Source organism: Drosophila ananassae, chromosome 2L (assembly GCF_017639315.1).
Source record: "Drosophila ananassae strain 14024-0371.13 chromosome 2L, ASM1763931v2, whole genome shotgun sequence".
Classification (NCBI taxonomy): domain Eukaryota; kingdom Metazoa; phylum Arthropoda; class Insecta; order Diptera; family Drosophilidae; genus Drosophila; species Drosophila ananassae.
This window is the reverse complement of record NC_057927.1, coordinates 19,219,537-19,242,015: the sequence shown is the minus strand read 5'-3', so window position 1 is coordinate 19,242,015 and position 22,479 is coordinate 19,219,537. Positions and strand designations below refer to the sequence as shown.

The 22,479-nt window shown below is 43.6% G+C and overlaps 1 protein-coding gene across 4 annotated transcripts in view; it reads right to left on the bottom strand.

The window, feature by feature from the left end:
• Nucleotides 1-1,412: 1,412 nt before the first annotated feature.
• Nucleotides 1,413-22,479, bottom strand: part of LOC6501462 (hemicentin-1) — a 133,314-nt gene continuing 112,247 nt past the window's right edge. For 3 of the 4 annotated variants that reach the window (XM_044714162.1, XM_044714163.1, XM_014911567.3), the window contains 8 exons: nt 20,587-20,727; nt 19,862-19,993; nt 19,128-19,225; nt 13,172-13,401; nt 10,762-11,130; nt 10,376-10,434; nt 4,528-4,572; nt 1,413-3,819 (listed from right to left, as the gene is read on the bottom strand). In XM_044714162.1, coding sequence (XP_044570097.1) covers nt 3,701-3,819; nt 4,528-4,572; nt 10,376-10,434; nt 10,762-11,130; nt 13,172-13,401; nt 19,128-19,225; nt 19,862-19,993; nt 20,587-20,727 — 1,193 coding nt within the window. In that variant the 3' untranslated portion in view covers nt 1,413-3,700. The remainder of the gene's footprint in view (nt 3,820-4,527; nt 4,573-10,375; nt 10,435-10,761; nt 11,131-13,171; nt 13,402-19,127; nt 19,226-19,861; nt 19,994-20,586; nt 20,728-22,479) is intronic. The other variant, XM_044714164.1, reaches the window with a different exon arrangement.

Here is a 22,479-nt window from a genome sequence, read left to right as displayed (position 1 = left end):
ATATGTTTAATTAATGAGTTTTTTTTTTCCAGTGTAACAGAAGCAGGACCTGTACCAACGACAGTTCCAGCAGGCAGCACAGCAGACTTGTGTTCGAGCCAAAAACAATGACCGGAAATGAGGTGCACACACGCACATGTGCTCATACCTACATACATATGTTGGTATGTACGTGTGTTAGGATTCCGTAGCCTTGTTTTGGTTCTGTTTACCCTAGCATTCCTTTCTTCCGCTCCTCTCTCCTTTACCACTTTTCCCAGCCCCCGAATTCACTTTCGTTTGTGGGGAAAACGAGGGGAAGCCATTTTGGGTCGCCAGTTCTTTGCGGTAATTTCATGCCATTTGCACCTTGCAATTTACCTCTGCTTCCCTCCGCCAGAACTTTTGTGCCCGCTCTTCTCGAATTTGTTTCGTTTTGGTGAAATTATATATATTTATTTTTTCAAGATTATTTAACAAGCAAATTACACTCGAGGCAAGTAGAGACACTAGAGTGGTAATATTATGCCATACACATAGCTGGGAGGATTGTTAAAGCCATCGGCACGTTCCCTAATACCCAGTGGGTATTACCCACCTGGAATTTCATTAGCTGTCAGGAATTTTCAATTTGTCGGAAATAGATTTTCTAACTATTTATGTACTATATATACAAAAATAAGTTTTTCCGCAAAATAATCCCATAACACACTGCCAGGCAGATAGCCCATAGATGTCTGATGGCCACACAATGCAGCAGGGACGCACATGTGACTAAGATCATATTTAAAATGCCGGTACGTCTGTCTGTCAAATTTTCCATTTAAAGTTTTTCCTCGAGCTGCCTGGCAGCGAGGCAGCTGGCTTATGTAACCATTGCTACTTCAATCTGGCAGTCGAGTGCCTGGATTGGGGCAGGAAGACTGAAAACTTTTCCATTTTCATTTCCATTCCGTCATGTGGGCTGACGAGGATGGGTGGGTCGTCATCTCTGCCGGCTCACTTAAATGTCTACACAGCCATCACCGGGGAACAGACATACAAAAGGTGAGCCGGTGGAGTAAATAAAATAAACCAAGTTTGCATTTACGCAACTTCAGCTCCTGCAGCAGCAGTGCACTCGACTTGAATGCACACTGTACCCAGAATCATCTGCATCTCCATCTGCATCGCCATCTGCAGATGGAAACAGGCGATGGAGATGGAGATGGCGATGCATCTGTAGTTCTATCTGTGACTGGGTTTATCCTGTCAATGTCTCCAAATGTTGCCCCACCCGGGGAGATAAGGAGACCAAGAGTCCTTGATGAGCATCATCCGTGTCTCGTTCAGTGTCCTCGGGTCTGGGGTAATCTAACATCAGAAGTGGAAAAATACAGCCCAGAGGGCATGCATAAATTATGAGAGAACAGAGAAAAGGTTGAAGTCTCGGGTTTACATTTATATGGTAATATAGACTTTATTTATAGTTTTTGAAAAATTTTACAAAATAATCAAATATACATACACATACGTTTCTAGTCACATATACATTCAATACCGAAAATGTTCTGTTGTAGGTTAGTATTAGTATATTACTTTAAAGTAGAATTGTACACACAACACCGTCTGCAGTGTCCTGTGCGTCCCTCGATTTTCGTATTTTTTGCACTAAAATCGAACGAATTAAATAACTGTAAATTATAGACTATAACTAAGCTGTAAATTACACACACAAGTAACGGCTCATTCTCTATGTATTCAGGTGTACATACACGTATATATTTAGAGTACCGATATCCTTTAGATTTAGCTAACTTATCGATGGGCTCCAGTCGCTGGACCAAAGCAACTTTGCGGGGACTAGAGGGAAGGAAAGTCGGTAACATTATCTTTTGTGGTGTTTATCATATCGTTTGTTTACTATGGCGTACATCCATTTACATAACCTTGAACATAAATCTTTAATTTGCGGTAATTCACGTAACGCTTTTTTGTGGCCAATAGATCGACAGTTTTATTAATTACACATACATATGTATAATTCTATGCTAATTTCCGGTTCGGTCCGGTTCTTTTCCGACCGCTTTTCTCACATTTATTAGATCCTATAAAAGCTGAATGTGTATCTGGTATATGGCTGAGTTTATTTTAGAAATCAATTTAATTTCATATACATTTATTACGTAGGCTTCCTTTTCAATAAATCTCATTACAATATTACGCTTATTGACTATTCTCTAAAGTGCATTTTCCGTTGGCTTTGGTTTCGGTTTTTGTTTTTAGTTTTGCTAAAAAAATCAGATATTACAGGGTGCCGGGTAACCAAATACGAAGAGTGCCGTTTTGCGTTCAGAAGCAACAATACGATTATCGAACTGGTAAGTACATTTATCATGAGATTCCAAAAATGTTTGCGGTGCGATATATTTACATAAAAACAACCTTGGCCACACCCTGTTCAGTGTTCGAGAGAGTTAACCACTCCTCGAGTGGATTTTGGGGCATCATTCTGTGTTTGGGTATCCTTGGATATTAATTAAGTTTACCATTTACTATTCTACTCGCCAGTGGTGACGCCCTTTCGATTGGATTCCTGGCCATCCGATCCTTCCTAAGCCTCCATCTGCACTTCTCATCCCATCGCTCACAATCCCCATATTTATTTACACTTACTGCTAATTGTAATCGAATAACCATGATGTGGAAGTTACTATTTGCTACTCGGTCTGCCTCTGCCTGCCTCCTGGCTTGGCTCCGGTGGCAATACATTAATTTACATACAAAATCAATACGTTTGTTGACTAATTTAATTGCATTTTTGCGGTCAATTAAGCTACTTAGCAGCTACATACATACAAATTGGCAAAAAGCTGGGAAAAATGTCTGATGTCTGTCTTCACAGAGCCATCGAATGAGTTTTACGTGTTTTGCTTGGCCTCGGACTCGTACTCGGATGATGCAAATTAGTTAAAGTTTAACGATTAGTTTCTGCATGTTACCCATTAATCAGAAATTTGACTAAAACGCGTTAGTGTGGCGCGGTGCTGTGATGGCGTATCCGGTAATTAGCTCATATGCATTTATGTATTAATTAAATTAACTATTCGCATACAACTACAAATTATCGGTTCATTGTGACAAAACGAACCGCGTTACATGATCCACGGCCCACTAGTGGCAATTAACTTTCAACTTCCACCAAATATGTACTATATATATATATTTTAAGATATATACCATATGTAAGTGTATTTTGTTTTCTTCGCCGTCGAGTGACTATTTCTTTGGTGCAGTTTATACCTAAAAGTATGCAATAAAATCTATGTACACTGGTATGAGTGCTGGAATGGTCTGCGAATGTGAGTGAGTAGTTTGAAGTTTTGCGATTTAGCAAAATTTTATGGGTCCTATGTAGTTTGAACAGTTGCATGCTCTTTTACATTGATTGTTACATGTATAATGGTTCTTATCATTTTCTTATCATCTTTTTGTTTTCTTGTGAATAATTCATTAAACTCTTTGCTTGGTTGAGAAATTTGAATCGAACAATGAGAAATCGTAGCAGGAATGTTATAAATACGCTTAGGCATATATATGTATATATATATCTCTTAGGCTACCATTTACGACTAAAGTGTGTATGTAGACATCGACCTCGAATAAAATCGAAAACTCAGAATCGATTCACGTTACTGCTATTGGCGGTGAAATTCGTAACTCAGGCAACTGAAGACTGCAATTAGGCCAGGAGCAAACTCAGAGTCAAGGTGGCCGAACTGAGGGCGAAGAGGTTCAATTTCTGTCGATTGATGGCGCTGCTTCCGTAGAAAGTCACACTCAGATCCCGCATCTCGTTATCTGCAACAGAAAGATAGAGATTAATTATTACTTGCGATATCGACTCGGTTAAAAAAATAGCAATGGAGAGATTTTTTTAATATACATAGACACAAAATCCAGAGCGCATATCAAATGCATTTCAATATTCATTGGGTTATAGCCATAAAACAAATTGGTTTCGGGCATGCAAGTCAACAGATTGAAATGTACTCAATGGCCATCACACAGATACTCACGCACACATGCACAACCGCACTCACACACACACACTACTGTCATCTAAACGGACTTTCAATGGCACGCATTAAAACTTATTTTTGTTCAAAGTCCAGTTTTTAGTTTTCAGATTTTCAGCTTTTCGTTTTCTGTTGTTGATCGAGAATTGAAATGGAAACGGAAATGGTACGCCAAATAGTTGGAAAACTGCTCGGGCAAACACACGCAGGGGATTTAATGTTTCTATACAGATACGTATATATGTACACAATAAATGTATTTTTATAATTTTATTCTTATTTTTGGTTTTTCCATTTTTTCAAGCTGGCTTAGCGCAAATATTGAGCTGTATATACAAGGTATTATAAAATGAATATCATGCAGAAATAAACATGCAAATAGAGAGCGTGACAGAGTTGTATATAGTAAGAAAGAGAAAGTAGGAGAAAGTATGAGAGAGAAAGATACAGAGAGAGATAGAGCGAGGGCAGACAGAGTGGGCTGACTAACCTGACAGACCGTGATTCAAATATGTTGACAGATCGACAGGTCCATCTGCAATTAGTACGTGGAGCAGAGTCGTTGAAAGTTAGGATAGTTGAAAGTCGTGAAGTGCAATGGAAATTTTAAAGCTGGCCCTTCAAAGTGTAGGGCTTATTGTGCGGGTTTTTAATAAATGATGGTCCTTACTCCTTCTACCCGACCGACATTTAAATCAAATCCATGCGGGTAAATAAATCATTAACGCTTAAAGTGCAATCTGCAATCAGAGGGATTTACTTTTGCGCAGACGACTGCTGTTGCTGCTGCCGTTGCGGATGCAGGTGGCCAATCAAGTGGGCCGGAAAGTCAGCGGGCTGGACGAAAGCCCACCCACGGACGGCGAGGTCATTCCTCGCCAGGCGGCTCATTTCGTAAAGGGCGCCAATTAAAAAGGCAACCTGCAACATCTGTCAATAATGACAAATGAGCATTTGGTCGGACAACCGATCGGTGGAAGCCTTCAAAGGCGACTCAGGTTGACTCAGTAAACACACGTAAATTAAGACCATCCAAATACCAGATATAACCGTGCATACACCGCGTATATGTATCGGACAGACATCGATTTTAATGAAATGTCAAAGCTGCCTGGGACGGTAGCTTCTTCACTTCTTTAGCAACATAGGGTTGTCACAAGTATCATTGGCGGGCGGTAAGGAAACTTATAAATATTTGATGGTCGCACCTAAGGTATCAGTAGGAAACGAGTCTGAGAGCAAGGCGTCGAAGTTACTCAGTGATTGCTGACACTTTTAATAGACAGGCAACAGCGGATGCCGGAAAGTAGCGAAGCTGAGACGCTGAGGAGCTGAGGAGAGCACTGAAGCAGACAGATATCAATGTAGGTTGCATGTTGCACATGGCATGTTTGGCTAGCAACCGGGACAGCTTATCTATTGAGGCATCTGGGCTGCCAACGCCTCGCAACATGACACCTTTGCAACCAAAAAATAAAGAGAACAAGATTGAATAAAGCCAGAGAAGATACCTTTAATCTTGAATATAAATCTATTTCACCAAGAGTCAACTAAAATAACTAAAAGTTACTGACAATCATTTCAATTTCTTTAAGTGCATCTATTCTCCGGAGGCTTTCATATTTCTCCATTCATTTGGCCATTTAGTCGGTGGCTGGCGGTAAAGCGACTAAGAAAAATTGCCGGCGGGAGGCGATCAAATGCAATGCTCCATGGAGCCACTCTCATGCACACACCGGCATTACCATATAAATTCCCCAACTGTCAACATAAAATAAAAGCAAATTGTCAATTGCGGTGCCGGGCAAACGTTGGCAATTTTGTAATGAAAACAGACGCGGCCCGGCCACGGACCTGTGATGCGCCGTAAACGAGGTCCTGGACAAATGGACGATAGAGGCTATGGCGGATGGTGGATGGACTATGGAGAGCATGGAGGATTGGTGCCTGGAATCGTGACCATGTGGCTGTCCGGCTAATGTTCCGCCAGAGTCCCCTACGGCTGTCGCTCGTTGCGACTTTTATTGCTTGCGGTTGGCGGCACAAAACCCGTAACGTCACTTGTGATTTCTCGTTTGTGCAGCTAAATAAGCGTTTGCCCACCATCGATGTCGCCGCAGTGGCGAGGGTCCGGCTTTCGGCACCTGTCCTGTTTGCGACTCGAATCCGGATTCGTTCTAACCAAGCTTTAGAGAACTCTTCCTCGTACCCTGTCCTCCCCACGCTTTTCACGTAATAGCATTGCGGTGCGGCACCAAATACAAATGGCTGAATGCAATCGACATGGACGGACATGGATTTGTTGGATGTTGTTGTTTCCGCTGCAGCATGTTGCTGCTGCTGCTTTTTCTGCTGGTGGCGGTGGTGATGGTTATCGTGGCGTTTGTAAGTACAGCAGGCAAATCCGATTTTTCGCACAGCTGACACAGTGGCCAGTGGCCAGCGGCTAGAATTGGCTCGGGATGCAGCACCCGGCGAGTATATTAGAGATTCACGAAAAGCTGCCCGGCTGGCAGGTAGCCACGGATTTTCAAGTTTGCCGTTGCAACATTTCAACAGTGCGGCACACGCATCGGGATGACCGCACAGATTTATCCGCCATTGTTTCAATGGGGTTGCGCCCCTAACTTGTCATTTGTCCTGGTCAAGAGGCTTGCCTGGGTCCTTAAAGGTCCTGATGCTGATTAAAGCCCGGCTTAGCCGAAAAAAGTTGGAGCTGTCATATAATGCAGTTTGTTATGCCTTTGTGCAGCAGCACTCAGCACTTGTGGCAAGACAGAAAAAATAAAATTGAAGTATAAGCTCCAGCAACAGTGTCTCTGGGCATCCGCATGTGCCTCCTCCCACTCACACTTGACGGTTTGTGACTTGGAGGGGGGCACTTTACATAAACATAACATTCACGTGGAGCATTCGCATTACACATCTTGCAACTGAGCATGGCTCTATTTTTGCCCGTGCTTGTTATGCTGCCACTACAAAACTTGGGCAAGCTCTCCATCGCCTTCCCTGCTGCTTAATTTTTTCTACACATTTTTTTGCGCCCTTTATTTCTCCATCTTTTTTCGCTGTTCCCATGTACAATGTGCCTCGGCAAACTTTGCAACTTACATGCAACAAACAAAGCAAAAAATAAAGCGGACTATGAACAGAGAATGGCGAAAAAGCGATGACGCTGCTGCAGTCGGCTAAAGTATTCCCAGGGGCAGCACAAAAGCTTCAAACGCACATAGAACGGGAGATCCCGGGGATCCTGCGGATCCTAGGGGCAAGGATACGATGGCCGTCGCCGACGCTGAGGACGAGTAAATTGAAAGTTTTTGAGCAGACGCTCAGTGCCAGCAGCGACGACGACGCATTCTAAGGACATGCAGTGAGGGTCCACTTTGTCATCGTTTGAATGCCTCGTTGTTGTTGTTATTATTGTTGGTGCAGCCATTGCTGCCATTGCTGCCGCTCCTCAGTTGGCAGTTTCAGCAAGTTTTACGCAACTTTCAACGAGTCTTTCATTTTCTGATATTTCTTCCAGCCCCTCCACACACACATACACCCATAGAAACACTCAAACTTGCACACAAACTGATATTGTACATATATTCGCACACCATCGCAGACTGAACACTCGTTGTCGTACTTTATGTTGTAATTTTATTTAACTTCTTTCTTTTTTGCTTTATGTCGAGTATTTTTTCGCGTGCACAAAATGCATTATTTTTTATGTCTCTATGTGCTGGCTGGGGCACGACCCCCTGACCTCTGACCCCCTCACTAGCAGAAACTAGTTCCGCGTGCCCTGCCATCGTTACAATAACTGAGTTCCATGATGTAAATAGCTGCATTCCTGGCCGGAGTCTATTCCAGTGTCCTCCTGGTTTTGTAATCCATGTCACCACCGCCCCTCCCCTCCATCCACATCCACGCATCGAGTCTATGACAATGACAACAAAAACAATGCCAACAAGGATAACATCAGCGGCACAATGGGACTCGAGAATAGTAGACGAAGACTCGTAAAAATTAAATGCACTTACAGGGCATTCTCAATGGGGATAATGTGGCGAAAGGACCAACAAAAAATCGAAGTTCATATGCCCTTTGGGAGTCCTTAAGCTCAGTCCTACTGGCGTCGCTTCTTTACAATCTTTTTGATTACTCCATTGAGTTGGCTTTAGTTTTCAAGCCACTTGTCTAATTAGAACAGTGAGCTTCTATTGATTTCATAATTAATTAATATCTTTAAGTTTCTTAAAATCTGTCTTTTATGAAGCCTTCTAAGTATGATTTTTACTAAAAGCTTATTCAATATTTACAGTCTACTTGTTGATCCTTTTTCTGATAGTTAGAAATGAGACAAAGTGTCATTGTTCTCGCAAATGCCACTTGCAGGAATAACGTGTCTACCGGTGGAACCCTGCTACCTTGCCACTTCTAGCTCCGGCTTTTAAATGAAACTGCAGATGCCACCTTCTATCTCCTGGTGGCAAGTCCTGGATCCTGGAGAAATGCAGGTAAATGAACTAGTGGCTTACTCCCGGACGATTGTCATCCTTTAGTGTTATTGTTATTGGGCGAGCAGGACCCCAGTTATGACACTTGGTGCTCATTAGTTGCCGCTTTGCTAGATTGCACCTTGTTGTTGCCGATGTTTTTGCGGTTATTATTGCATTGCATGCCGGACCACTAATTGCGAAAATTGTTTACGTTTGGAAAATATAATGAAGTCATTTCCATTAGTACAAAGCGCATCCATAAATTGCCGCCAACGAAGTTGTGGTTCGACGACTCGGAAGGAAAAAGGTTTCCAAGCAGGATCCTGGAGCTGCCTTTTCAATGGCGCGTAATGAAGTACGAGACCTAGAGCACTGCTAAAAGGGTCCTTTGTGTGGCACATCTTATGACTCTACGTGTCGGTGTGCAACCTGTCAAAAGCAACACGTCTCGGTTAGGTGACATCGATATCTTCCCGGTTTCTGCATTCAGGGGCCCTGCATACTCATAGTTTGTATTTTTATTGTGTGGCGGCATTCACGTTTTGGTTTATTGAATTTTCGATGCTTCGTTTCGTCCTGCCGGCTGGCTGGTTGCCTGGCAGCCAGAATGCATAAAAGCATCTCTCTCGTTCATGTGCGTGTTTATTGCATATTTCTTTTGGCTTTTGTTATTGTTTTTACGGCTGCTGCATATTTATGCATCTTTTTGCCACTGCAACAGCCGCAAAAATGGCGGCAAAGGCTGCAAAGGCGGCATTGAACTGTGCACCATTTTGCATTTGCATGCATTTCGCAATGGCAGACAAAAGATGGCAAGACGGCGCCGGCAAATGTGCGTCATTTGCATGGAAAATCGCTTTTCTGTGCTCGCATCTCGCTGAGTTTTCTCGCATTCTCCCGCCCAGTCAATGCCGCAGAAATTCAGTATGCAATGCAACAATAGTTTTGCATATAAATGGATTCCGAACGCGCATTTAGACTCTACCCACCTGTCTCTCTGTTGGGCATAAGGGGGGCTCCTTTTTTGTTAATTTATCGCCACGCCCAAAGGTGACTTTCAAGGAACCGCGAAGGATGCCCAGTCACATCCAATTGGCGCCCTTGTCTTGACTTCGTAATCTATTTTCAACTACAATTATGTGAAGTCTTGTCTAACCCCTCTTGGACTTTAGAAGCTTCTAGACAATAACGGTAAAACGGTGCGTATACTTGACATAGTAAGGAATATATGTGATGTACGAGCTTATTGGTTTGCAACTCTTCAGTGCCCTTTTTTTCACCTGTACACAAAAATATTGAATTTCCCATTTAATCCAAAAGGATTCTTAATATCCCGACCTGCGACAAATTCCGCCTGTGAGTGCACAAAAGGTGCAAGATATCTGACATGCTGTGCATTTTTGGGTGCGCGAATATGAGTGCGAAATGATTGCTGAAATTTTCACAACGAATATAAACGAGAGATCGACGTGTTCGCTTCGCGCCTCAATAGTCCGACTTTGGATCTCGTTTCAGTAATAAATTTAAATGCATTAAGTTATCACAGATGGAGCATATTTTTCTTTTTATACTGCGATACACATTGATTTTCAGATATTTTCCGTTCTTTTTCCATTTGCTTTTTTATGGCTTGTCTTTTTGTGTGCTTGCTGCAGCCTTATTGGGATTTTTGTGGATTATCAGCGAAAGCAGAGCTTAATACCAAATTATTATGCATGCAGCGAGCAACATAAAGTACACAAAGAATTCGGGATTAATCAGCAGCAAGCCGAGCTATGGATGCCCCCAAAGGGCTACCTTCCTCAAATTATTTCCTTTCCCTTTAAAAGCATCGAGACTGGTACTCACCATTAGATGATGTGGAGAAGACGAAGCTGTTGGTCAAATCGCTCCAGCCGTATCGATTCCTGTAATTGAGAACCATTGGGTGTATTGATTATGTGGCTCAGCGTCATTAGTGGATATTAATATGCAAATGCTTCCTAATGATCTGAGTTAAGTGCATTAGCATTGACGCTCCAAGAGGCCGTCTATTGTTGAGAATCTCAAATGTCTCTCATTATACTCCGTAGGAATTTAATATTCTTGCTTAAATTCTAACCCTTTTTGATGAATTTATTAGCTTTAACTGTTTGTTCAATTACAGAAGAGTAAACATTTCAGAAACTCCTTAAAGCACTGAAAGTTCTCTATTTGTTGTACAAACTATATTAGCCGGATTGTTTTCAACTCACCTGGACTGCACGGTGGCCTCGTAGTGCTGATCGGGATCCAGGCCGCGTATCATGTAGCTCATGCCCTGGGCGTAGTGGTGGGACAGAGGGATGGCCGGCAGGACAACGTTGCGCCAATCGTTGTGGCCCCAGTGCATCATGTTACCGTAGCCGGAGTAACTGCCAGAGATGCCACCGCCCAAGTTGCTGCCCATCCGGTGCGAGTGCAGTCCGGAGCCGTACATCTGCGAGGAGGACATCGAGGTGGACGAAGAGGATGGGGAGTCAATGGAGTTGCCAACGACCTCGTGTCCTTGTGGCAGCTTGCGGAAGGACAACTTATACTCTTCGATGGGAGAGTGCGAGTCGACGGCCCAGGAGATGTTGTATCTGGAAAGAGGAATGGAAAGCAGGATTGGGTTGGGTAAGTGGCTCCGGTTATCGCAAAGTTTTGCGCGCAACAGTTGGCGTGGGGACTTATTCCAAGGAGGGTTCAATCAATATGTAATTGTTAAATTCTCTATTGAGAGCTGCTGCTGCAAGGGCTGGCGCTGCAGTTATTGTTACAAGCACGCAAGCTGCAGTCAGAATCTGAAGGATTCAGGACAACAAAACGACAACAACGTAATCAATGCCTGACGACAATGGCGGGGTTAAGATACTGCGTCTGAAGTAACTCCTGCTCCTGCTCCTGCTGCTTTCGCAATTTCAGACCCGACGTAATGCCCACCCACTCCTTTGTTATTGGCTGCTTGTTTGGCCAGCTTGCCCCTTTCCTAGGTCCTGGCACAATACGTCCATTCAACCGAAAGGCCAACAGTGCTGCCACATTCTCAGCTCAAGTGTAAATGGAGTTATATCGCAGAGTGCATTGTGGCATGATTAAGGCGATCCGAGAGCCACCAACAGAGGGTTGGCTAAATGCATTTTTGGCCATTGGCCCCGCCGACTTAAAGAGTGGTCCTTTGAAGCCTTAAAGCAGCAGTCCTCCGCATCCTTGTCGGAGCTCATTAGTCCGGTAACAAAACTTATTTATAGGCACACTCCGGAGGAGCGAGCTGTTCAAGTAAACAACTAATTACGAGTCCCCCGAACAGGCTCCAGATTTAGCCGGGATGTCGCACCCGGAGGATGGGGCGCATTACAAAGGCGCAAGTTCATTGCTTTGCGATAAAGTCGGCACACAATTTGAATGTTAATCAGCATGGGCAATGTGCCTGTGCAAAGGCCTGGCCGTAAACAAGTGGGCCGAACTGGCAAGGACCTTCTTCCTGTTTTGTTTTGCTCTCAGTTCTGTATTCTGTATGATTATTGGGCCATGCCAACTAATAACTTCGAGTCCTGGGCACAATAAAAACATAAAACGCCAATCAGAAAACTTTTCGCATATAGCATAAAACTAACGCAAGCAATAAAAATGATTATTAACAATTGAAGAGCCGGCGACTGGCGCCAGTCGGGAAAATGCCAGAGGGTCGGATAAGGCGGAAGAGAGCGGAAACGCTCGCTGGGGGGAGCGAGAATCGCTTTTGGGTACTTTGTGTGTTCGATTCGGGCTTTTGGTAGCTTAATTGCCGGCAGCAGTTTCCGGTGGCGAATCAAACCAAATGAAACGAAATGAAATCAGCGTAAAAGTTGACATGGCAATCGCTGGATCGGTTAGTTGCTTTTGGCCAAAAGTTGCTTTATGCTATCGCTAACGGGGCGTATGCGCAATATGGCTGCCCTAAAATTATAATGGCCAAAATCCCAGTTTCAGCTCCAATTGGATTCGAACCAAGTTGAATAATTGAAAGGTGCCAATGGCATTCCCTTCTACCAACATATCTATTTTTTTTTTTTTGTTTTTGCTTTTAAACCGTGTAAAGCTATCTAACTGTCGGTTTGTCGGCCTGTCTCTGCGCTTGGTTCTGTCTGCCACTTTGTTCGGGTGTGACATGAGAATTGAGCTTGTTTGTCGCTTCGCTGACTACCTTTCCCTATCTCCTCGCACCCCTTCTCCATCACTCCCAGCTCTCAGCTAGACATCGCTTTGTCTGCCCACTTATAAGGCGAATGTGGGTGTGCGTGTGTTTGATGACAGCTAATCCAATTAAAAGTTTCATACGTTACGTATACGCAGGGTGCTGCCGCAGTTCCTCTATCCGTCCGTCAGACCCTCTCCGTCAGTTGCCATGTCAGTCAACGAAATTAATCTAATAAAGTTGCCCAGTGCGAGCTCAGTGCATCATCATCTGTGTGCAATCAACCCTCCAAACCTGACATTTGCTTTGGATTTTGCATTTTATGGTCAGTTACCAGCACTTCCGACCTTCGAAATCCTAATTAGGCAGTCGAGAACTGCGCCAAGCTGGCACGTGTCCTGTTCACTTTTTCATTTTCTTTCCCAAAGTAGCTGAAATAGAGTATTGGGGGGTATTGGAATCCTTACCTGTCCTTGTATTGACTGATTGGCGGTGAATTAAAAACGGCAACGTTCGGTTTTCCGCTCAACTGCAGGGTCTTGCGTGCCTTGCCGAGCTGGTTCTCGGCCACACAGGAATAGTTGCCAAAGTCCTGCGGATGCACTTTGCGTATAATCAGCGTGTGCCTTGAACCGCGCGTCTCCATGATGTGCCTCTCCGTGGTATCCAATTGCATGGTGTCTTTGAACCAAATTACCTGTAAATAATTGAAAACTTGGTCAATCCGGATCCGAGCACGACTTGGCCAACTAACTGGCGAGTTAGTCTGTGAGTCGGTAAGTGAGTGAGTAGCTTTATGTGTTCGTGATTCGGTTTTGTGTTTTCTGTACACCTGAACTTGGAGCTCAGAATGAGTTGGCGGCCAGGGAGCTTCTTGGCCTTCAGGGTCGAGATGGGGGCAAAAGTTAAGACGATTTGCGGCGAGTACTTTCAATTCCACCACCACTTCCACTTACACATCCACTTGCACATCTCCACTTCTTACTGGCTGTCACTTGAGCGTCAATTAAACGTAATTTCTGTTGAAATTGAAAACCAGATCGACGTGCCGGCAATGAGTATTGATTTTACCATCAAAATTTTTTTTGTTCCCAGCCAATGTCAGAGAACGAAATTCATCTTCGATTCTGCATTGTTTGTACCTATTTGTTTGTTACATATTTTGCAGCAGCCGGTTTCGACAACATGTTTTGTGTGTCAAGTGCGAGCTCCAAAAGTCTACGAATCCTGTGCAAACACATCCCGCAAAGGTCCCGATACAACGTGGCTCGGATCCCAACTATACTGGGACAGATACAGACGGACGGGCTGTGCGTGTTTTGTAAATGAATTGGGCGCGAGTCGCTGCAAGCGCCGAGCTGTCGCCGTGCTGACAGTTCGCAGACAGGATATGCCAGGAAACGCCGGGTAGCGGCAGGATGTGAGATAAGCAAGGACAGAACGCACGAATTAACAGGGGATACGGGTAGCGGTTGGAAACGGTGGCAGTGGCATCAACGGCAGCAGTAGAAGCAGCAGCAGGTGCTCCATGGCATGACGCACATACCAAAATCCAATCTCCAGTTACCAACAAAGGCACAAAAATATTAAAACAAATAGATGAAAAAATTATGTGGCCACCAAACGAATGAGAGAAAGAAACAAATATGAATGGTAGCTATCTGGCGTTTCTATTTTCGAGTTCTAGTATTTATTTGGGGATCCTCTGCCACGTTTTGGTTGGGATTAGTTAACGACGGCAGTGTTATGCCGCATATTCCATTAAAATGGCTGTCAGGAGTGCATATGTGTTGTCGTATTTTCGTCCTCACATACACACACAACCAGACAGTCGAACGCAGGAACCGGGTTAGACATTTCCACCCATTGGTCATACAGCGTGTACGTGTGCAGTTACAGTTATGCCATAAATGTTTTTTGCCGTTATTTGTCCGAACTGTTGATGTTTGCGTTTTTCATGCCTTTTCTGCCATCCCGACTAGTTTGGACTGGTGATGTTGATTTTACGTTTCGTCCTTAATTTAAGCTCCGGGGCGACCTCGTCCTCAGAGTCCCCTTAGCCCTCTTAATTCATCGTCGGGGCTATCATCGGCCTGGCGCCATTTCCTTCAATCGTGCGTAACGAGGCGTAAGTGTTGACGCGGCATAAAAATGACCAAAAATTATTTTATTCAATATTTTGCCTCTGGCTGGATGGTCCGGCTAACTGAATTAATTGCTGCACGGCCAGGACGTTATTAGTCGTCCATTGGGACGGCAATTGATTGCCCCTAGTTTGTGTGCACTTCATTAATAGATCCGCGCCAATGTTGTGCCAATCAATCTTTTGCACTTGCGCTTAATTTTCCAATGCTTTTTTGTATTGTTTTTTCTTTACTTTCTAGAGCACGTGAAGCAGAGTAAAGGAAACGAATCGAATTGGATCGAATCGAAACAGAAACTTGGCAAACTTTGAAGCTCTTCCCCGGCACAAAACAAAGCAGCAAAAAATTAGCATTGATGAGCAGCAAAGCGAGAAATACCAATCAACACTAATCAGCCAAAAAGGGAAGAAAGGAGAGTATGCGTGCCTTTGCTCTTCTTTTCTTTTTTTTCTTGCTTTCTCCCGATGATATGTATCCTTGCCTGGCAATCTATTATTCGCCGGCTGGCGCAGCGGAAATTGTAGGAGGAAGTGTGTTGTGGAATGGTTGCCCGTACATGCAGAGGTGTGCGTGTGTGGGCGAGTGGCAGCTGGGAGCGAAAACGCGACAAAGGCTGAGCTAGTCGAAAAGAAAAGCCAAATAATTGCAAGAGGCATGTGGGAATTACGCATACGCAACGTTGGCACGCCAGCACGCACACACGAGAATCGGAATGGAGTTGCGTGTGAAACTGGAATTGCTTCTGCTTCGGGTTCTGCCGCTTCTGGTGTTGTTACCGCTGGTGTCGCTGCTAATGACCACAGTTTGACTTAAGTTGTTGCCTTCACCCGCCGACTGGTCTCAGCGCCAGCTGCTCCCCAAAGTTTCTGCTGCCTCCGCCGCCCAGGGAAATGCTAATAGAAATTAGATAATGACAATAAATAACTTTCCCGTAATTAATTACGGCAGTTTAATGTTAGTTTAGAGAGCCACTTAATATTTTTCAAATAAGTATCGGCTTTAGAGTGTGGAGTTCCAAAGGCCGCTGTTCATTATGGAATATTTTGCCAATTTTCAAATAATTTAGCTTCTTAAATTGCAAATGCCTACTTTATTATAATTTATTTGCTGAATAAATACACATTCAGTAGTGTTAATATTGAATATTTTTCAAATTCTCTCTCAGTTAGCAATTTCCATTCCAACGATTCCTGTAATCATTTAGCAATTTCGTGTCATCAAAACTCATCTCGGATCGGGCCAATAGGCCAACTGCTAGTCCTCCGACCGGAACAAAAACTCATTACGGACGAGTGTGTGTGTATGAGTGTGTAAATGTGAAGAAAATTACCAATTTGGAAATTAATTTGCAAAATAATTAAAAGCCATAGCTGCACTCGGGCTGGCTGGAGCGATGAAAGCTCATCAGCCACGTTCAAGGGTCGGGGTTCGCTGGGTTAAGGGTGAGTATATGGTGGGTGGGCTGTGCGGCGCATATATTAGGGAACAGTTGCTGTCCATACGGACGCCCATTAATGCTGTTAGCTGCTGACGTTGATGGCTCTGTCAAATGCTGCTGCATGTTTAATGCGTCCGACATCGATGACGGCGACAACATCGTTGACAACGTTGACAATGCCGTTGCCCGTTGCCCGTTGACGTTGATAATGATGTTGTCTCATTGCCGTCGCTCATGTTAATGACAATTGCTCTAATGACTTTGTTGCCGTCGACGGGGCTCTTGGGGAAGAAGGAATAGCAGGAGTAGGGAGGAGTTCAGAAGGAATAGGAGCACTAGGATGGAACAGGCACAGCTTAGTGCTTGTTTATGATATTCATTATGCAACAAATCGACAATATCAATGGATTATGAATACACCAGACTTGGGCTTGTGGTGCAATGCGTAATTAATATGTAAATATGCACATAAGTGCCAATGGACGTGCCCGTGCTCGTGTGTGGGGGACCGCTTTCAATGCGCTCTAAATAATTAACATGCTGCTCCAGTGCCGCATAGTTTGCGGTTTTTCCACCGCAAAAGCCGCCTCATCGCTGACAAGACATAATTAAAAATGCACTCTGCTGGACAATGCGAACAATAAGTGATATGTCATAATCAACGTCCATATAAATTTTCAATATTCCATCAGGGCTCATTCGTTCGGCGAAACAGTGATATTGTCCACCTTTTGTGGATGCCACTGGTGGGTTGTAATGCTAAAATTCCATACAATACTAAAATGCCGCAGATATTTTCCGGATTCTGGTATTTTATACGCTAATTAAACCGACCTGGGCGCTAGAGAGTTCACATGCGAGTGAGTCCCTTAATTAACATTTAGGAAAGTTGGGACCTAACTAAAAAACCTCGAAACTCGAAACTGCCGCGTCAGTGGCACACTTGAAAATTTTTATATGCAAGTACTTTGAGCCAGCATGGCGGCTCGTTAAAGAACAACCATACAAAAATAAAAAGCGAGCGAAAACGAAATGAAAAGGAAGCGTTAAATTGTATACACTTAGCCACAGGGATGCAAAATAAAGGGGAAAAATGCTGAAAACAAAAAAAAATTAAATGAATGAAGAAAAAATGACGAACTGCGGCCACCGAAACGTAGTGAGGAGGAAGACGGCCAATGCAAAAATTGCATGCGGAAATGCCATTCTCAAAGACTACTAAATGCCACGCCCCGCTGCCATCAGTCGCCCACCGTTTCGCTCTTCCCGCCACGTCCTCGTCAGCTGGAGATGGCATGCACAATGCAAAGCAGGAGGCGTTGACGCCGACGCTGCAAGCAGCAGGCAAGCAGGGGCAGGACATTAAGGGCAAAGTGGGAGTAGGGGGCAGCAACGACCATAATGAAATGTGTCGGACAGAGCAAATAAAAAGCTGCAGCTAGCTGGCAAATAAATAGTTACGCTGTTCGCTGGAAAGCAGTCAACTCTTTGCGGCCACAAAACGAGGGCCAACAAAAAATGTTAAAAATTAAATAGCATAAAAACTTAATGCGCTGTCGGAATTCGCGGAACGGGCCAGCAGTCAGGAGTCGGCAGTCAGTAGTCAGAAGTCAGAATTCAGACAGAATTCAGCACGAAACAGGGCAAAAATGGAACAGGACCGAAACGGAGTGAAATGAAACGGGAGCTGTATAATTTTAAGCATTGACATTTGCGGTTGCAAGTCATTATTTGGACTGCCACTGGGCCACTCGTTAGGGTGGACCAACTTTAGGCATAATACTTTTAGCTAAAATAGATTCAATGGACTGTATTTCTTAAAGGATTCAAATTAGATAAAGTTTTTAGTGAATACATGGCGTATGAGTAATGTCTTAGTAAAATATTGCTCATACGCAATGTTGCCTTTGAGTCATATGGGATCTTTTGTAATGATTAGCTAATGATAATACAAAATGTTTCTTGTTATGATTGGTTAATAGTTTCCCATTAAATTAAAAACTTCTTTGGCCTCCATGGCGTATTAGTAATTTTCAATCAACATTACACATACGCAGTGTTGTCGAACCTAACTTGAATAGTTAAATTGTCATGTTTTTTATTGAAAACCCATATAATCCTTTTATTGATTTACACATTCAACTTTTAGCTCTCAAAGAGTCACCCTAGTAAGTAATTTTTCTTCTTTTTCTTGCGCTGTGTGTGCGCTATGTCATTTCGGGTTTCTTTTCAGCTCTTTGGCATTTCTCTTGTTATTTTTTTTGGGACTCTCGCCGCTTCTCACTTCCGCTTTGGCAACTTCCGCAATTTTACTTTGAATTATAGCCGAGCGTATTAATTTAAATGTCGACAAAAGGCGCAAAGCACAAAAATAAACACGAAGAGGGACAGCGAGGGACAAAGAGGGCGAGGGCTTTCCTGGCTAAAAGTGAAGTTGAAATTACTGCAGAAATACTCGTTTACGAAAAAATGCAATACTGAGTGGAATGGCGACAGGCTGTGTCTCGCTCGCTCGCTGTGAGCGATGTTTGATTAAAATTATGCTCGGCGTCTTCTTTATTGTAGTCGTATTCGTCCTTTTATCTCCCATCTGCACTTTGTAGTGCACTTCAATTCGCCTTTGTAGACTTTTAATTAATGCGTTGTGGTAGAGGCCGGCTGCTGGCAAACAATGGAGTCGCCTCGATGGCTAAATCTATGGATATATCTGCGGACATTTCTTTATATGGGGCCTGTATCTGTGTCGTGTTTACGCGTGTAGGTGTGTGTATGGGTAGATGTGCTTCCAAGTGAGCAAGTCCGATAATGAAAATTTATGTATGAAATTTAATTAAAACATACCTCAGGCTGAGTTTCGCCGTGGACGATGCAGACCAGCGTGGCCTCGTGCCCTTCGCCGGAAAAGACCACAGGTCGCTCCACGGAGATTTCCGGTGAGACTGTGTAATGAGAAAAAGGGAGAAAAAAAGGGGGAGAAAGCAATGTGAAATTAGTTAATAACATAAATAGTCCCCTCTGCGTTAAATGAAAAGAAATCAATGGCCAAGTGCCAGCAATGCCCACCAGCCATCGAGACGGAAAGTGTAAATAGTGACGAAGGTCCTGTAATTGGCACACTCTGCCATTACAATTCCCATCAAAATTATATATAAATTGTTAATAAATGTCAGAGAGGCCGGTAGCCTCCGAAAGGCATTTTAATAATTGCAATCCAGCCAATGAATGTCGGTAAGTGTGTAAACGTAATAAAAGCTCTCCGCTCTGCGGCGAGTGGCAAACAACGGGCGAGTCCTGCCCCCTGGAAGTACCCCTTTTGACTGCCCCCGTCGTCTGCTTGACTGAATGTGGTGCCTCGTGAGCGTTAAAAGTCAGAACCAGTTCGAATCGAAATCGGATTTGACATAAATTGGACTGACAGTCGAACTCCGTAGCAGAACGGCGTTCTGGAAAAATTAATTCGTTTCACTTCCATTGTGAGCGGGGAGGCACTCGAAAAAAATAAGAGAACTTATAAAATAAAGGTAGGAAATTATATTTTTAATAAAATGATAATTTTCCAATTAGTATATACTTACACAGGACATGCAGGACAACCTGGCTGGAAGCGGGTTGACCGACTCGATTGTTTGCAGTGCAGATGTATACACCGCCCTTGTGCCGATCCACGTTCTCAATGGAGAGGACGTGCGAGTGTAGCTTCTCCTCGCCTGAAAGAAGAAGAAAAAACAATAAATCGGGGGCACCCCCCCACGAAAACCGCATGAAAAATGCAACTCAATAAGGTCAGGCGGAGAGGGTCGAAGCATCAAGAGCCGCCGGAGCCCAAGAAATGACAGAGCCAATTACGAGGAATCAACGTGCGGCCAAGTGACAGTGATGTCCGGCCGTAGTCTCCTCTCCGCGGGTCACCACCCCGGCACCCGGTTGCCAACCGACAACAGAAACCACCAACCGCGCCACCATGCATCGGACACTGCCGGACTCACTGAACGTTGCCGGAAGAGTAAGCATTATATTTAATAATAAAGGCGGAGCGAGGCGGGGCGGAAAATATAATTTCTTTGACTTTCCATTTTTATGGAAATTGTTTAAAGTTTCTTTTACGACTGTATTCATTTACTTTTGCCTCGTTCTTTGTTGCTCTTTATGATTTTAATTTGCGTGGTTGCTGCTCGGTTGGTTTCGGTGTTTGTTTTTGCTTTCGTTTCTGTTGTTTTGGCTGCTGACATCCTTTTTTTTTTGTTTTTTCATATTTGGCTTGGGCTGCGGCACTCGTGTTCGCATTTATGCAGAATCTCACCGTTGGGCAAAATATTATTTTTGCGGCTCCAAGTCACATTCGGCATCGGATTGCCAGTGGCCGAGCATTCGATGCGCACCGACGAGCCCTTTTTGACTTGCAAATGTCCGCCGGTGCTAATGTGATGAATCCTCGGTGGCACTGCAAAGAAAATAAACAGAGAAGAGAAAACACATTAGAAATGGCCGGGTCTGAAATTCGGAAAAACAGAAACAAAAAACAGCCCGCTGACCACCCGCTTTTAATTCTCTGGATGCCCACTGTCCACTGAAATATATGCAAAGTGGGGCCGGCCGGGCAAGGACATCATACAATTTGAATAAATAAATGCGGCCCGAATGCAAATTGAATGAGAGAAAACGACGTTTACGCGTCTTCGACTTGGAAGTGCCCCCCGAATCCACATTTTTTGTGACCCCGCTGGGGCATAGTTTGATTTAATTCGGGACTGGCATTTATTTATACTTGTGGCGGCATTATTTTACAGCTGTTAAAAATTATGTCTGCCGAGCGTTGGCCAAATCAAGGACAATGCCAGATGCCTTCATCCCATTTTATGGGCATTTCTTATGCATTATTATATTTTTGGGGCCCACTGAATGGCCAGCAGTTGGTGTTTCTTGTTTGCGATTGTTGTTTGCCCTGAGTTTGTGATTTTGTATTTACTTTATTTTGTGTCCCTGAGTCCTCTAGTTTCTCTCTTCTACTTTATTTTGCTTAAGCTCTTGGGGATTTCATTCATTTGGCTGGTCCATAAATTGGGACCAAAACACAAGGACACACATTGACGAGCTGATATTTTGCTTGGCCCGAAAATTTCCCATTTAAATGCCAGTATCAAAATCAACAGCTCCATAACCCAAAAGGCTCACAGAGACACATCGCTGGAGTATATAGACTCAATATACATATCAAATTCGAGTCCGTCTGAATGAGCAGGGGTTGAGAGTTACGGATAGCCAGGCTGGCACACAGTTTCTTTGATTAGGTTCCAATCAAATTATCACAAGCAACGCCAGTGGCCCGCAAACATGTGTTATTGATGCAATTCTTTCACAACACATACGATTTGCAATATATCAAAAAGTATATTCGACTGCTATGGACAAAACAAATAAGCACCCAAGGAATGTGGCTCCACATGGAAGGATATTCTATCTCCACCTATATCTCTCGCACTGGCTCTGCAGGATATTTGCATTCGAAAGAAAATTACAATTGATCACTAACAGTTGTTACATAGAGAAAAATAAAAAGTTTTTAAGTTAAATGATAAATAAAGAAACCAGTTCGGATGGTTTAATATTTTGGTGTGAAGTAGTCAGGTAATTTAATAAATATTTCATATTACTTATTTAATTAAAATATTTTTTTCTAGTGTGGCTTATAGCGGGGTCCTTTTGCAGCCACAAAATATGCATTAGACTGTAATAAATCATGAGCCTGGGCAAGGACATTGCAGGCAGGCAGGGAGAAGGACTCTGCGATAGCAGATAGCTCGCAATGAAGTTGCTGGCTACCAGGCACTGGGGCGTGTGTGTTTGAAATATTCTCAATATTCTCACGCTTTGGCGGTCCTGTAAACTCGCATATTGAATTCAATAAATATGTCTCCATACGACTGGGTGATTTCGGGTGGGAATTGTGGATTGGAGTGCTGAAGAGGGGGCGGCAAAGCCCTTATAATATAATACCCTTATAATATAGACCCGAGGCTGAAATTGATATCGACTGGTCGTGTAATACGTGGATTGCGGCTTGTAATGTCGTGCAGATGACGACTACTTAATGGTTCTCGAACTCGAGTCTCCAGACTGGCAGCAACAATCATGATGGTTTGCCGGCTTGTGGGCTATCGGTCTTTGAAGCTTTTGAGCTAGATGGCAAAAATTT